Genomic DNA, 15903 nt, shown 5'->3' on the forward strand with positions numbered 1-15903 from the left:
TAGTAGCATTAGCAGTGTATTGTAGTGTATGTTTTCAATTGCATTGGTCTCCCGACCCCTCCCTAAATTTACCTTAACCCCTTCGATGCTTGTGACGGAACGGTTCCGTCATGAGCGTCGGTTGGGCTGTGCTTATGACGGAACCGTTGTCACGGCCCCGCCCGTTTTTTAGACCCTTCAGCACAGCGCGAAAATTCGCGCCGTGCTGAAGGTGTTAATTCCACTAATTTTTGTGTAATTACTTACCATTTTTCATAGCTCCTCCTGTCCATCCCACATTTTGCTACAAAGTAGTATACTCACGTCTACGGAGATCTCTGCCACTGTGGCGGAGATCTCTGCCATTATGGCATCGACCTCTGTACAGAAAAAATAGAAGGGAGTGGAGGTTTCTAGTTGGAGATTTATGAATTGCCTTTTGCAGTACATTAGGAGTGTTATTGTAGTACTATTGTAGTACTACAAAATGCAGTTTGATTCAGGCCTGGTGTGTGTGTTTTGTGACATGTAATATATTGTTTCTTGCAGCTTGCCATGTGAGATGTTTTGCTACTTTGTGGCAAATGTCTGCTACAGTGTTGACATTGTGTTTTCATGTGAAATGCATCTTATACAGGTTCTCTAGCAACACAGATGACGAAGTGGGTCATAAGTACCTATTGAAATTCAAGTGATCTGAAACTCCTTAACAGTGAAGAAGGAGATAGATTTGCAAATCGCTGCTTTCTTTTGGTACCTTAGACACTTGAGGGAATGGCAAGTTTCCATTCGATTGAGCAGCAGTTTCACAAAGCCGATTGTGAGAAATGTGCTGTTAGAACGATGAACCCTAGAAAGAATGAGCAGAATGCTCACCTTGCGTAAGCGCTTAGTGTATTCAAGTGGCAATCTGCATCCAGTGTAATACAGTCAAGGTAAACTGAGGTTGAATATAGATTGTTGTCATAACAGTATAGATGAGAAAATCTATGTGTTTACCTGTTGACTCAGTTTGCAAGTATAGAGAATAGGAGAATGTTTCACACACTTTTCGAGGATACATACACATGTGGATGACTAATCTGTAGGAACAATGAGAGTAGACATTCTGTGTAAAACCCCAGGTCTTCTCACGTTGTTTTAAAGGGCTATCAAATGGCCATAAACGTTGGTTGTAATAAAATAACCAGCATTGCTCTCTTTGCTATATTTAATTTCAGCCATCTTGTCCTCAATCTGTTTCTTTGCCTGTAAGCTGATTTTGAACATAGACACTGGAATGGTCATCTGCAGTATGGTGTGGTTGTCATCTTCATGGATGCAGAAGATATGCTAAAAATCTCAGCAAATATTCCAGGGAACAGAAGCATACATACAAAGCTATAGGCAAAATTGTAGCTTATTTACAGAAAGAGATGGGGCTACAGGAGAGAGATTGCCTAGTAAAGCAAAGCCTGCATCGCTGCCACAGATTTAGAGGAGGGCAGATCAGCTGGTACAGGCCCCTAATACATTGTTTGGAATACCTTAAGGACAAGCCCCTAAGGTGCATTACTTCACACCCTGTCAAGATGGCAAACTTGTGATGCCTAATCCATGAGCAGTTATTGAGGTTGCTGTTTCTGAGCTACGTTTACTGCGAAGGGGTAGAGGGCATCAGCAGGCTTCAGACAAATAGTGTCAGAATATCCTGCTGCTCCAATTGGAGACCAATTGTGGCAATAGCTGGTCTTAATGTGGCCATACATCATGCAGTTATATAACACAGGACAAGCCTTTTGTGCCCTATGACGGAACCAGGGTATGATGGATTAGAGACCAGGGTCTGCGTGTCTCACTCCTAACCAAGTTAAATCCACATGTGTGAACCTGTATGCAACACATACATTTCCTAATGGAGACCATTTGCTTCAGAAGTATATATATATATATATATTGTTATATCCCTAGTAGGTTTAAACAATTTGCATTGGTGCAGATGGTGCCGGTGCTCATCAGTAAAAGTGATGCACTAACACTGAGTGGATGTCAGGATTATATTTGTTTGTATCTGCTTTTCACATGAAAGCACTGGAATGTCCCCAAATATAAACAATCACCCCAATGCTAGCTCAGTAGACTATTACTAATAAACTAGGAATATCCCTATTCATGGACCTCCCCTACACGTAAACACAACTATATATGCAACAAAACCAATGGGCTCCAAATTTAGCCTACCCTCAACTAGCCTCCCAGCGTAAAAAATAAGTCTGTGCTCACCTGCATTTGGGCTCTGATTCGGTGAGATTCAGAGCAATAACAGCATTTTGGCTTTGTCAGTACTGTTTTGAAATGGGTTTTGTAAAACTTTGATGGGAAAGTTGCAAGGCCCTCACCAATATTTACAAATTTCCAAAAGCAAAAATATGTTTGGGTCTGGAAAAGTACACATTGCCATAATAGTCCCTGGAACTGAAGCGAACAACTCTGTATAAGGATGTGCTCCATGTCAAAGAGCGAAAAGCGATCACTCAAGTAAAGTTAGTCAATTGATGAAGTGGGATGACCACTTGCCCTATGCTCTATGCCAGTGGTATCCGACTTTTTGTATAAGAGCTACTTATGTTGAGTCAAAAGAAATAGTGATAAAGCTGCCTTTTGTTTTTCCAACTGTTCCTGTCCACTACTAGATACCTAATGCCTGGTAAGTGGTCAGCAGTTAATACCAATTGGTCTATCCTGGGCCCAGGGGCACGTCGTATTCCTCTGAGTCATTGCCATCAACTCTCTCAGCCAAGGCTGTGTATTCCAGCACTAGAGCTATGATGATTGGCAGAACTGGTTTTATATCACTTTTGACCCAAGCAGTCAAGAGGACATTTTTACGAGGTTACTTTTCTGTATAATTTATAAAAAAAATATAATATCATCTTTTAAAGTTAAACAGGAAATAATTTGGAAGCATTCTTTTTGTCTTTTTCTAAGCCGAGGTGGAAGATAACAATTGTATTCCCACTTATGCCTATTATAGAAAAGTGTAGCCAGATTTATAGAGTGAAATAGCTTTTGGCTTGTTTTGAATTGTGAGGGCACACTAACCCCAATATGTAGCTTGCCCTATTTTTATACATTAGCACCTTGCCCTTTTAGCTTACAATGCACACTTTAAAGGTAACGTACGAATATATAAAATAGATGGTTCTACATGGCAAATGTTCGCAGTCTAGTCAGAGTAAAGTGGTAGTCCTGGCAGAAATGTGTTTTTTCACAGATGTGGGTGGTGTAATTATATACTATAGCGGACATAATAGCATGTATGACATTTCCTCGCCATAGGTGCCTTTTAGGCACCATTTAGTGTGGACTTGTAGAGGAGTTAAGTAGGCCAAATGAGGAGTTTTAAAGTCCAGCATGTTTTAGAAAGGGCACTGGAATCGAGCTATCCTGGCTGATGAGGGCTAAAAGCCCGAAACCGGTCCTAGGATGCTTGTTTCCAGTCCAGGGAGGACCTGGCTTGGCAGTTCGGGCTGGACTGTTCCCATGGGGCACAAGGTCAAGGCTGATTTGCATATGGCTGGGTTCAAACTGGACTGGCATGGTGAGCAAAAAATTGATGGATTGAGGCCCAGATCTCTGTACTGGGGTGAATGTATGACATTGTTCTGCATTCTGTCCATCAACTGTTGTTTTTGCATTTGTCACCCCGAGTGGGACGGGTATGCTCAGATGTGAGTCCCGTGCTCTCCATGCCACTGGAATCAAGCTATCCTGGCTGCTGCGGGCGGAAAGCCCGAAACCGGTCCTAGGATGCTTGTTTCCAGTCCAGGGAGGACCTGGCTTGGCAGTTCGGGCTGGACTGTTCCCATGGGGCACAGGGTCAAGACTGATTTGCATATGGCTAGGTTCAAACTGGAATGGCATGGTGAGCAAAAAAACGATGGATTTCGGCCCAGATCTCTGTACTGGAGTGAAAGTATGACATTGTTCTGCATTCTGTCCATCAACTGTTGTTTTTGTTTTAGAAAGGGCACACAGGTACTTTTTTACTGTTCTAGAGTGGTAAGATACACCTAGTCCTAAACCCAACAGAATTAGAGTCCCAAAATGGCAAAAAATATGGGGTGACCATGCAGAAAATGGTTGATTTGGTATGAGTATGTGGTATGTGGAAACCTTTTGTCAACGTTAAAACGTTTTATGTTCTTCATAGACTATCACAAAAGGCATGATATTCATATAGAAGTTGCATAGCCAAGAATCTTATAACTTTCAATAACTTATTTTTTCATATTCCTTTTCATAGGTTGTAAAAATCATTAAAACATCGTGGGTCATTGGTTTTACAAGGGCATGTCTCGAAAGGGTGGGCTTCACATTGGCACATTAAATAAAGTTTTACAAATGTCATTACCCCTATACAAACAGCTTCCTCAATGTGAAGGTTCTGTGAATGGAAAATATTCCACAAGTGTATGTGGACATAGTACTTTCCATGCAAAAACATTAGCCTTGCATGGGTATATTTTATGCATCCCCAAAGATTTAGAATTTCGATGTATTGGTTTTTCACATAAGTACCCAGTGTACTAGACACAATAAAAATGTTACACTGTGATGTAAGAGTTTCAATACATGATAAAATGTCTTTGGTCAACCACTTTGATATCCCCCTTGGATTTTGCCACAGCACTGTCTGCATTATTTCTGTAACCTTTGAAGTTTTAAGAGTTGGCAGTTTTAATAAGTTGGCCAACTCAAGCTCTTGTGACTTCCTATGTGCTTAGATGATGTTCTTGTTGAGCTGAGGTATTGGAGACAGAATGCAATATTATTATGCGTGTTGTAAAATTATTTTTATGTTATGTTTTTAGGTTCACATCTAAAGTCCCTTCATTTTCACCTTTTCTCTAAAAGGAGGTTTTTCTTTCTTCACAACAGCTCCTTTCAGAGAAGGCCTTCTGTATTCTCTTGGATGAAGCCTTTTAATTTACTACATAGTCTGCATTAATAATTATGATGGTTAGAAATGTGCTCACCTTGTTCCCTGACACTTGCAGCCTCACCTCTGTTCATTTACCCAGGTTACTTGTGCATTTTCCTAATTGTGTGACAAATAAGAACAGGAAGTTGTTTTCCGTTTAAAATGTTGGCCAACATGACCACACTGATTTATCTTTTTCTTTTCTTTTTTCTTTTAGTCACTGAAGCTGGATTTGGTGCAGACATCGGAATGGAGAAATTCTTCAACATCAAATGCAGATCGTCTGGATTAGTCCCCAATGTAGTTGTACTTGTTGCAACAGTTCGAGCTTTGAAGATGCACGGCGGTGGACCAAATGTATGTACTCTTTTCTCACTCTAATGTATGCCATGCATTGATGTACGTTTAGAGCTAAATTATCATGTTGGACTGGGAGTTGGAAAGGCAGTGGATTATGCATTTTGTGTCAAGTACATTTGAATGTGTTAAAACATGTAAAGAGTGTATTTGATTCAGCATATATTTTGCACATGGATGTTCTTCTAGATGCTAAATTGGTCTACTGATTTCTCAGTAACGTGAAGGTTGCAGGCTTAAATCCCTTTATGTTAACTGATTGTCAAATTGACCCCCTGACCCTGAAACCTCCAAGACCACAGTACATTTTTGGAAAGTGCTGGAACAATTCAGGAGCAGCATGATGCACTGTGATCTCCAGAAGATTCTATGTAATGTGGACATCATGTTCCAGTCTAGGTCTTCCTTCTAAAGACATTGCGATCTAAAAGTATCATTTATTTGGTTCACTTGAGGTGCATTGACTTTTTTAATGCAAGCACAGGACTTGAACATAGTGCCTCAATGATATGGGCAAGAATAAATAGTTGGGTGTGAAATGCTAGATTTGATTTCAGCCCCAATGCCGCATTGTGGGTATTTTTTTTATTGGCTGAGCCACTATTGGCAGGGACAAACCATATGCAAGTCCGCCTTTGCATACTCAAAAAGGGATATTTCAGTACAACATACCAGGCCATATCCCCACTGCAGCAGACCACAAGCAGCCCCAGACATATTTTGGACTGGATGAGCATCACTAGCGGGGTGCAGCTTTAGTCTGATACAGTGAGCTGCAAGACTTCTCTGATGGTCTTGCCACTTTTGGGACCGGTGAAAAGTGATTTGGTTTTCAGTGGACCCTGTCTGCAACTGCACAGAGTGGCTAAAAACAATGGGCTGGATTGTGTCCTGAGTAATTTTCAGTGTCTAAGTTTAATTCAAGCAATCCATTCCTCACATTCTGGGTTTGTCTTAGTGGCAGGGATGTATCCGCATTCAAGTTCTTAAGTCTTTATACAGAAAACCCAAGACTTTATTGGACTCGCTGATGGGGTGCAACACAGCTGAAATCCGTGTGAAGTTGATCTTGTTCAAATTCAGAGTGGAGAGGGCTTGACAGCAAGGGCTGGACAGTCTCATTTGCAGCATGGTCATGACTAATTTGGGTTGGTCCCTGTCTCGCTGCACAGGTGAGCTAAAACAGTGAACTGGAGTGAAGCTTATAGTAATTACTTGGGGCTGAGATTTCACTCCTTCCAGTCATCATTTTTTGTGTTTACTGATGCCATAAAGTCATCTTTAAAACTTTCCCACATAGGTATTCATATTTCTTTCAACAGTTTTTTATTCGTTATCTCTTAATCTTGACCGAAGGTCTGCAGTTGTTCAAAACTGAATTTGACAGCCAGTAAAGGCAGCCTGTAAAGACTTATTTGATACCCTGAGACACAATGTTCTCTTTCATGGTACTGCTTCTCCGTCTGACCTTGTGTAGTCAAAATTTATATTTTCTGTGCTTTATTTATTCCCTGGCACTGCTGTGCCAGTGCATGGTTGCATCATGAATCTGAAAAAGACAGTTAGTTATAGATTCCTTACCTTAGAATTACCCCCAGGCGTCAGACTGCATCCAGAGAATTTTTTCTTAGCAGTACCCCTGTGCGTCAGTAGGTGGCGTCGGTCAACTCCTTTGCCGGGATGACATTGCGGCGCCTACATAAACACCTCCCCTGAGTGCTGACGCGAGTTTCTTTTTCCGCGGCAGCCTTGCGCAGATCCAGAGAGAGCTACTCCTAGTCACTTTTTGACTAACCTTTTTCAACGTTTTGTCAACTTTTTTTTTTTTTTGTCTGTCGATTCCTGGTGCACGAGGGATGTCCCAACGCTGGACTGGGTTCAAGCCTTGCATCTCCTGTCACAAGATGATGTCTGTAACGGAGCTACACCTTGTGTGCCTTTGGTGTTCGGAGCGCGACCACAAGTCGAAGTCTTGCTTCGACTGCCAGGCCAAGAATCCAAAGTCTTTGCTGGAGTGGTCCCGAAAGTTATTTGAGGCCCAGCGGTCGACTCCACAGCGTTCTCATTCCCGGTCTCGTTTGAGAGGAAGGTCTCGAGACTGCTCGCAGAGCCACCAAACCTCGTCACACTCCAAGTCTTTGAGGTCCTCGGGCGTTCTAATCACGTTACAATTACGGAATTCAGAAACCGGATTTAACAACATGCATAGACCTCAATATGTATCACGCCCTGAGGAAGCCCCATGCCGGAAGGCCATTGTGAGGGGGTGAAACACGTGTTGGCTGTTAAATGTCCTTTCTTGTTACGGGGATCTATTGATCCGCCTATGTGTCGCATGAATCAAATTGTGAAGAATCAAGCATCCAAAAATAAAAAAATGAAACTATAACTTGGGAATTTTGTCCTTGAAAAAAGTGATTACTCTAACTTGTTCTGGCACATCCTAAAGAACATCAGGGCATGTGCCTAGTGGTTCAACACCTGGCAGGTTCACTGAACGCCAAGGCAGACTAACTCAGCGGTTGGTGCCTGGTGGATCACAAGTGGTTTCTTGACGCAGAGGTAGTGCAAGGTCTCCTTCAGCAGTGGGGAAAGTCTTGGTTAGATCTGTTCGCCACCAAAGAGAACTCGCAGTGTCAGCAGTTGTGCGCATTAGAGTTTCCACGGCGGTACTCACTCTGCGATGCTTTTCGTCGCAAGTGGAACTGTGGCCTCCTGTATGCCTTTCTGCCTGTACCACTTCTTCCCTGAGTGCTGAAGAAGATAAAGTGCGACCGGGCCCAATTCTTACTTGTGGTTCGGACTAGGCACGAAGAGTCTGGTATCCCGAGCGCCTGAGCATGGACATAGATTCTGCGATCAGACTACCCTTTCGGCAGGACCTTCTGTCGCAGCATCAGGGGATAGTCCTCCACCTGAACCTCTCCAGTCTTCACCTCCTTGCGTAGAGATTGAGCCGTGACAGTTGACAGCTTTTGGCCCTCTGCCCGAAGACTGGAACTTCATCTTGGTTGCCAGGCATTGCCCCACTAAAACAGAATACGCCTGTCAATGGAATACGTTTGTGGCATGGTGCACAGCAAAGGCTGTGTATCCCCTTTCTGCCCCTTTTTCCGAAGTTCTCTTGTTCATTCTTTCTGTGGCCCAGCAAGGCTCTGTTCTGGGCACTCTAACAGGCTATCTTATAGCTATTTCTACTTTCCTTCGGCTTACAGATCAGCCCTTGTTAATTAAGTCCCCTATTGTAAATAGATTCTTTAAGGGCATTATTCATCTCTATCCTTCATCTCCTTTCATAATGCCCCAGTGGCACTTGAATCTTTTTTTACCTTCTCTTATGTGTGCTCCCTTCGAGCCTCTTCACAATTGTCCTCTCAGGCGCCTCACTCAAAAAGCTGCTTTCCTTGTTGCCATCACCTCTTCTCGTAAGATGAGTGAGCTTCAAGCTCTATCTTCAAAGCCTCATTTATTTTCTGTGCATCTGGACGAAGTGGTACTTTGGATGAGACCCTCGTTCCTCCCTAAAGTGTTTACACCTTTTCACTTAGGACAGACTATCACTTTGCCCACCTTTTTCCTACCTCTGTACCCTTCAAAGGAGGAGGGGAGCCTCCACGGTCTGAACCCTAAATGTGCGCTGTCCTTCTACCTTGACCGCACAAAAGATTTCCAGGTGGATGATCAACTCTTCATTGGCTATGTGGGTGCCAAGAAAGGCTGTCTAAAGCGTACCATCTATTGATGGGTTGTCCTTTGTATTAAAGTCAGTTACGCTGTAGCAAAAAAGGAACCTCCGGTGGGGCTGCGTGCTCATTCCACTAGGGCTACTTCATTGGCACATGGAGTCACACTTCATAACATCTGCCAGGTGTCCACGTGGGCCTGTTTGCATACATTCACCAGACATTACTGCCATGAGAGCCAAGACCAAAGAGACCCGTTTTTTTGCCCGTTCTGTCCTCCAGGACTTTCTGTGGGAACTTAGTTCGCAGCACTCCTCCGGGGATGGTATTGCTGGGGTATCTATTCTAAGGTAAGGAATCTATAACTAACTGTCACTTTCAGATGAACAAGTTACCTACCTTCGGAGACAGAGACAGAGGTTAGTTATAGATTCCTTACCGCCCCACCCATCCTTCCCACTATGCAAACTGATTTTTAGGGATTGGGCCTCCATATCATGGCCCTAGCTGTGGTGCACCAGTGGTCAGTGGCTCTGCACTTCTGGCATGGAAAGTAGTGTCAGAACTGACGTCAGCGCGCAGAGGCAGCATCTGTAGGCACCCCGACATCAATTCAGCGACCACGATGCCAGCGATGGACAAGGAGTCGACCGACACCACCTACCAACACGCAGGGGTACTGCTAAGAAAGAAATTCTCCTTATCCAATCTGACTGGGGGTAATTCTAAGTTAAGGAATCTATAACTAACATATGTCTCTTACAGATACATCGTTACCGAAGGTAAGTAACCTGTACATCACCCTCATAGTAGCATACACCTGAAAACTGAGCACACCTTTAAAATGCTCATGCTCATGCTCACTACGAGAGACCATGGTGAGAGGAGCTGATGGAAGGACGTATGACATGCTAGTGCTCAAAAAAGAAAATTGAGTCAGAAATGCATCCAATTGTCTCTTTATAGACAGGTAATAGGCAACAATGATCTGTGACCCCCTGCAAGCATGCATCGCCGAGCGAAGATATGGGTTTGACAGGGTGCCTCATTGGCAATTTTCTAACAGTACGCAGAAAGCGAGATTACCACAACATTTACCAAACAAATGAAGGGTTTTTATGTATCTCAGAGTAGCACCTGGGCGCTCTGCCATTACTGGAGGCAAAAAAAGGGTATAGGACAAAAATCGTGATGTGGTGCAACTGGGTGAGCGGAAAAGACCCTCTAACCACTCAAGAATGTGTCAGTACACTACTAACACACAGGTCATGTATTTACAAAAACCCTATGCACACAACATAGAAATTCTAGGACAGTCATGTCTGTGTGGACACATGTATGAAAAGGGAACAAAGCAAGCGGAAATAAACAGGGATTTCTTGTACGTTATCACAACAGTTTTTTTTCAAAACCAGCCAGCCGACACGCGTTTCGTCACGTTTGGAAAAGTAATTTTGCGACTCTTCAGGGCCACAAAATTTGTTTTATGAAAAATGTTACCCACTCTAAGGCATCAGGAAGAGGAAACCCACAGCATCCAAACTCCCTAGTATTCCAGAATACCCCTCACAATGCAGTTACGTACAGAACACCCTAATTAACCTTTTAACTCTTGCGAAGACTCCAATTAGTGCTGGTTTGATGTCTACCTGACGGGGGCACTAGCCCCCCCCTCACAAGTGAGGTGCCATTTTTATCAGGAGACTTTGAATGCTGGGTGGGTGAAAAATTGTGGCTCCGCACAGATTCCAAAACGTTCTATCCCAAACATATGAGAAAAATGTGTATTTTTAGGCAAAGTTTGAGGTTTACGAGGGCTTCTGGGCAAGAAAACCTGAAACCTGGTGAGAGCCTGGCAAGTCACATCACCTTGGACTCCCCAGATATTTAGCTTTCAGGAATGCCTGGGGTTCATAGGTTTTTCAAGGTGGCGGGTGAGTTAGGGCCCAAAATCCGCAGCTATCCACGTCATAAAAAAGCACAGCTTCTGCTAGGTAAAATAGGATGTCTCCAAGTCAAGTTTTAGGGAGTATTGTGTTGACCAGAATGGTCTAGCTCACAGAACAGTATATTTCTTTTGGAAGACTGCTTTTGTGACATGACAGTTACAGCTGAAAATGTTGTCACATCTGTTTTTTCGTACTCCTTTTCAATATTTTTTTATTTCAACAATTAATTTCTGTGGGAAAATCATGTGGGTTGTACACAAATGGCTCCTTGCTGAATTCAGAACTCTTTTCTGTAATGTATAGCTTGGTTTCTCATCTGTCTGCACCACGAACTGGGAGAGGTATGGCGCAGGGGCCAGAGCAGCTGACTCCAGAGCATGGGGCTCACAGTTCGATACCCGGTGGACGCTCAGCTCGTTATCATGTGACTCTGCGCAATAGCGGACTTAATCTCTCCGACGCACTCAGTGCCTTAAAACCTTAAGGGGTAATATGCTTGCGCTTTACAAAAATGGATTATAAACTGGAAATATCCAGGACTAATAGAATACCGCTTAGAAAAATGCCAAATTTGTGGTAAAAGTTTATTTTTTTTATTCAGCTCTGCTTATCTTTGAAAACTGGGAAGATGGTGATTTTAGCACAGCAAACATTTTGTTGGTGACATTTTTAGGAAGAAAAACCTGGCACTTACTTGTGCAGCACTAGTTCCCCATTTTTCCCCAAAATCCAAAATGTAGCTATATATTAGCTATTTTCTCTCACCCATCCAGGAGAATCCACAAACACTGGGTACCCCTAGAATTCCTTTGAGATGGGAAAAAGTACACAAAGGTGCTGTGGATACCTTATATGGAAAATGTTATGGAGGTGTTGGCACAAAGTACCCCAAATAGCCAAAAGAAGGGCTCGGCACTTGGTTGGAAAAGCCTTAGCAGTTAAGGGATTAAATTATATCATATGTGCACCCTCTTTACCTTAAAAAGGGTATGCGAGGCTGGTCCGACCCGGCGTACCAGGTGGATTTGGTGGAGGGGGACTTTCCTCAGATCCAGGCGTTCCTCTATGGATGCCCGATCCCGCAAGCTCTGGTACCCATCACTAGGACGGTCTTGATGGCCGCCACACGGGATGGGACCGCAAACTTTCCCGCCAAACGCCTCTCTGGCACGGGAACTGGCTCCGTGAAGTGTCTCCTCTGCGTGGGTTCTGTCGCTGGGACCTTATTGGGGTGTCGGTGTTAGAGGATGTCTGGGTGGGGGACCACATTCGAGCTTTTGCTGACCTGCAGCAGAGATACGCCCTTCCCCACGCTCAGCACTTTCGCTACCTGCAGCTGCGTCATGTCCTCCATGTGCATCTTCCCACACCATCTACCCTCCCCGAATTTAGCCCCCTGGAGGCCCAAGTAATGATGTGAGATCTGGGGAGGGGGGGAGTGTCCCGTATCTATCGCGCCCTCCTAAATAGCAGCCCCGTGTCCCTTGACCATCTGTGAGCCCGCTGGGAGGAGTGGGTGGTCCCCCTGGAGGAGGCAGCCTGGAGGGATGCCCTAATGGCCCCACGTACCCTGACCACGTCCTCCAGGCTACGGCTGGTACAGATCTACTACCTGCACATGTCCTATCTCACCGCGGAGAGGCTCTTTTGTGCCCATTTGAGAGCCTCCCCAGACTGCCCTAGATGCGGACACTCCCCGGCTGATTTCTACCACATGGTCTGGCTGTGCCCGGGGCTGGAGCGGTTTTGGAGAGGGGTGGAGAGAGAGTTAACGCAAGCCCTGGGTTGGGAGATTCCCCATGACCCGCTTCGGCTACTCCTGGGGATCTTTGATGGCCTGGATGGTACTAGAGCGGATAAACTCCTCCTGGGGACGGCGGTGGCCGTGGCCAAGCGGGATATTGCGCGTCACTGGCTGCGAGACGCGGCTCCTGCGGTAAAATGCTGGAGACGAGGGGTGGACTGGTGCGGGGCCCAAGAGGAGGCCCTCTGCGAATCCCGGGGGTCGCCTGAACAGTTCACCAGAATCTGGGGGAAGTGGTTCAATCTGCCTCCACCGTGAACAGTGATAATAGCTCTGTCCCAAGAGTCTGTGCTGTTAGTCTGTCGTGTGTCATTCCCTGATTTTTCTTTAACCTCCACTGTACCTTTGATTGCTGATCTGCTGCCAATGACTTGTCTTGTTCTGCCTATAGATGGCAATAAAGTTGATTATCAAAAAAAAAAAGGGTATGCGTTTAATTATGGGTTGGAAAATTAGGGATTTCAAAGAATTCTGTTGCATGAAAGTATGTGTGGTTGATTGCCATCACTTCTCCTCAGCCTCACGGACTAATGGGCAATTATACAACAGCACCGCCAGTTTTGTTTTCAGACTTAATATTATTGAAGGTTTATGCCTCTGGATTTTAGGGTATGGATGATTTTAGCAAAGCAGATGACGGAGAGGTAAAAACAAACAGTTTTTAGGATTATATCAGCATCAAATTAATTTCCTCTTACACACACATTATTGAGTTGTCGGTACACAGTATTAACATTGTTTTCAAAAATATCGTCTGGAATAAATATTGTTATGTGATATGGGACCGAATATTTCAGAGAATGTCTTATTTTTAAGTGTTTATTGTTTTTAAATATGATTTTACATGCTTTTATTATTTTGTAATGTATGATTTTGTTATTTTTATTAAAGTTGTTTGTAATTTTCTAGTAGTTTAAGTGTTTTGCTAAAGTTTATAAAGTGTTTTTCAGTATATTTATTTTTTTAATTGTTGGTTGGGTTTGAATATATTTTAACAGTTTTATACGTTTTCAATATGTTAAATTTAGGTAATTAGATTTTTAATTATGTAAATTTGTAACATTCAATTCCTATTTTTTAAAGTTTTTTTAATTGGTTATTTACATTATTAGTTATGTAAATATTTAATTGATGATTTTTTAAGTACATTGTTAATTATTTATTTTAATAAATGTACATTTAATTATTTAAGATAATTGCTTTCTTTTATTTTAATGTGTAATGTTTTTATAAAGATCCAATAATGTTTTAGTTTTATTTTGATTCTTTTTTTTTTTTTAAATGTTAGTGTTTTTAATAGTGTATGTTTATATTGGTTATTTTTTAAATAAGCTTTTTTAATTTATTAGTTTAACTTAATTTGTAATTACATTTTATTAGATAAGGTTGCTTATAGAAATTGGTGTCTTTTTTTATGGTGACCTAAAAGTTTTAATGAATTTTTTAATGTATTTTTTAAATTGTATACTGTGATTATTCTATAAATGCGTAATAATAATTATATTTAGTCTGCAGTGGGATTATTAAATCTGAGCTGCTCCCAAACCCCTTTTGTTTCTCCTTGGGCATCACACTGTGCTTCCACTCCAGAATAGGTTAATCCGTCCTTCGTCCTAAACTACCCCCCCCCGTACCTCCTACTTCTCCCAGGGTGAATTGAGGCGGTGTGCCAGAAATCTTCCTCCGGGGGACATAAAGGCCCATAGTCACCACAAGACAAATATTCACAAAAATTTAAAGTGGGAGTTGCTCACCCAGACGTCCTGCTGTTTTCCCACCCCGAAACAGGTGCCTCAGTCTTTCTACCCCCTTGGGGTGCATTGAGGGTGTTTACCCAAAATCTGCCCCAGGGTGACCGAAAGGCCTCTAGAAACCAGGTATTTCAACATAGCACAAAAGCAAACAAAAGGCTAGAGTGACCTATTCTGGCATCAAGCCAATACTCCCACCCCAGAATGGACAATAAAGCATTTCTGCTCCCCTGGGGCATTCCTATCTTTATGACAAGAAGGGTAATTTTGAGAACAAAATGTTGTTGTTTTTAACACATGGGTAGCAGAGTTGGGCGGAGTCCCAGTATGCTAAATGGCCGCAGTTTTCGGGCTTGGGTCAGCTGCTCCCTGGGAAAAGCTACAAAAGCAAGGCATTTCTGAAAATGAAATACCTGGGACAGTCCAAGATGTTGTGCCTTGTGTGGATCCCATGGCATTTTCGTACACACAATGCCCTGCTGATCTCAAACTTTGACTACAATTGCAGATTTTCCTTGAGTAGCCTCCAGTGTTCGGGCCTGGGCTCCGCGGCCACACAGGGAATCCTACCAAACCCAGACATTTCTGAAAGCTAGACATCCAGGGGAGTCCTAGGAGGTGTGCATCACGTGGATCCCTCAACATATTTTTATTGGGACAAGTGGAGGAACTCTGGGTTATAGGAAATGTGTGAATTCCTGCCGATCCCTGAAGTTTACATCACAGAAATGCAAGGGAAATGTGTAATTTTCGTCAACGTTAAAGGTTTGCAGGGCATTGTGTTTAAGAAACCTTTGTCGGATCCACGCAGTGCATACCACCCTTGACCCCCCTAGGTGTCTAGTTTTCAAACATTTCTGGGTTTGGTAGGTTTCCCTGGGTGGCCGTAGATCCCTGGCCAAAAAAATGCTGCTACCCCATTTCCAAATCATATCACTTTTGTTACCGGAAATGTTGATGTCACCACATTGTATTTTAGGGGCTTTTCTGTTGTGGGCACTAGGCCCCCCACACAAGTTAGGTACTATTTTTATTGGAAGACATGGGGACATTGTAGGTGGTAGGAAATGTGTGGCTCCCTGCAGATTCCAGAACTTTTCATCACAGAAATGGGAGTAAACTTGAGGTCTGCTAGGTTTCTGAGTAAGAAACCTATTGACAGTCACACAAGTCACCCCACCCCAGGTGTAAAAAGTACAGTTTTGCTAGATTTCTCTTGGTGCTGGCTGAGCTAGGGACCAACATCCACAGCTAGCTTCATTGAAAAAATGGTCTGTTTAAGTGGAAAAAAATGCTATATGTCCATGTTGTGTTTAGGTCCCTTTCCTGTCGCAGGCACTAGACTGTCCACACAAGTGAGATACCATTTTTATTGGGGGACATGTGGGAAGACATAATAGTAGAACATTTGTTATTA

At 43.2% G+C, this 15903-nt stretch overlaps 1 protein-coding gene across 2 annotated transcripts in view; it reads left to right on the top strand.

Moving 5' to 3' along the window:
* The window catches only part of MTHFD1L (methylenetetrahydrofolate dehydrogenase (NADP+ dependent) 1 like), a 1218839-nt gene that overhangs the window by 871361 nt on the left and 331575 nt on the right, over nt 1–15903 (top strand). For both annotated transcript variants that reach the window (XM_078649387.1, XM_078649386.1), the window contains exon 21: nt 5160–5299. In XM_078649387.1, the coding sequence (XP_078505513.1) occupies nt 5160–5299 (140 nt within the window). The remainder of the gene's footprint in view (nt 1–5159; nt 5300–15903) is intronic.

Source organism: Lissotriton helveticus, chromosome 6 (assembly GCF_964261635.1).
Source record: "Lissotriton helveticus chromosome 6, aLisHel1.1, whole genome shotgun sequence".
NCBI classification, from domain to species: domain Eukaryota; kingdom Metazoa; phylum Chordata; class Amphibia; order Caudata; family Salamandridae; genus Lissotriton; species Lissotriton helveticus.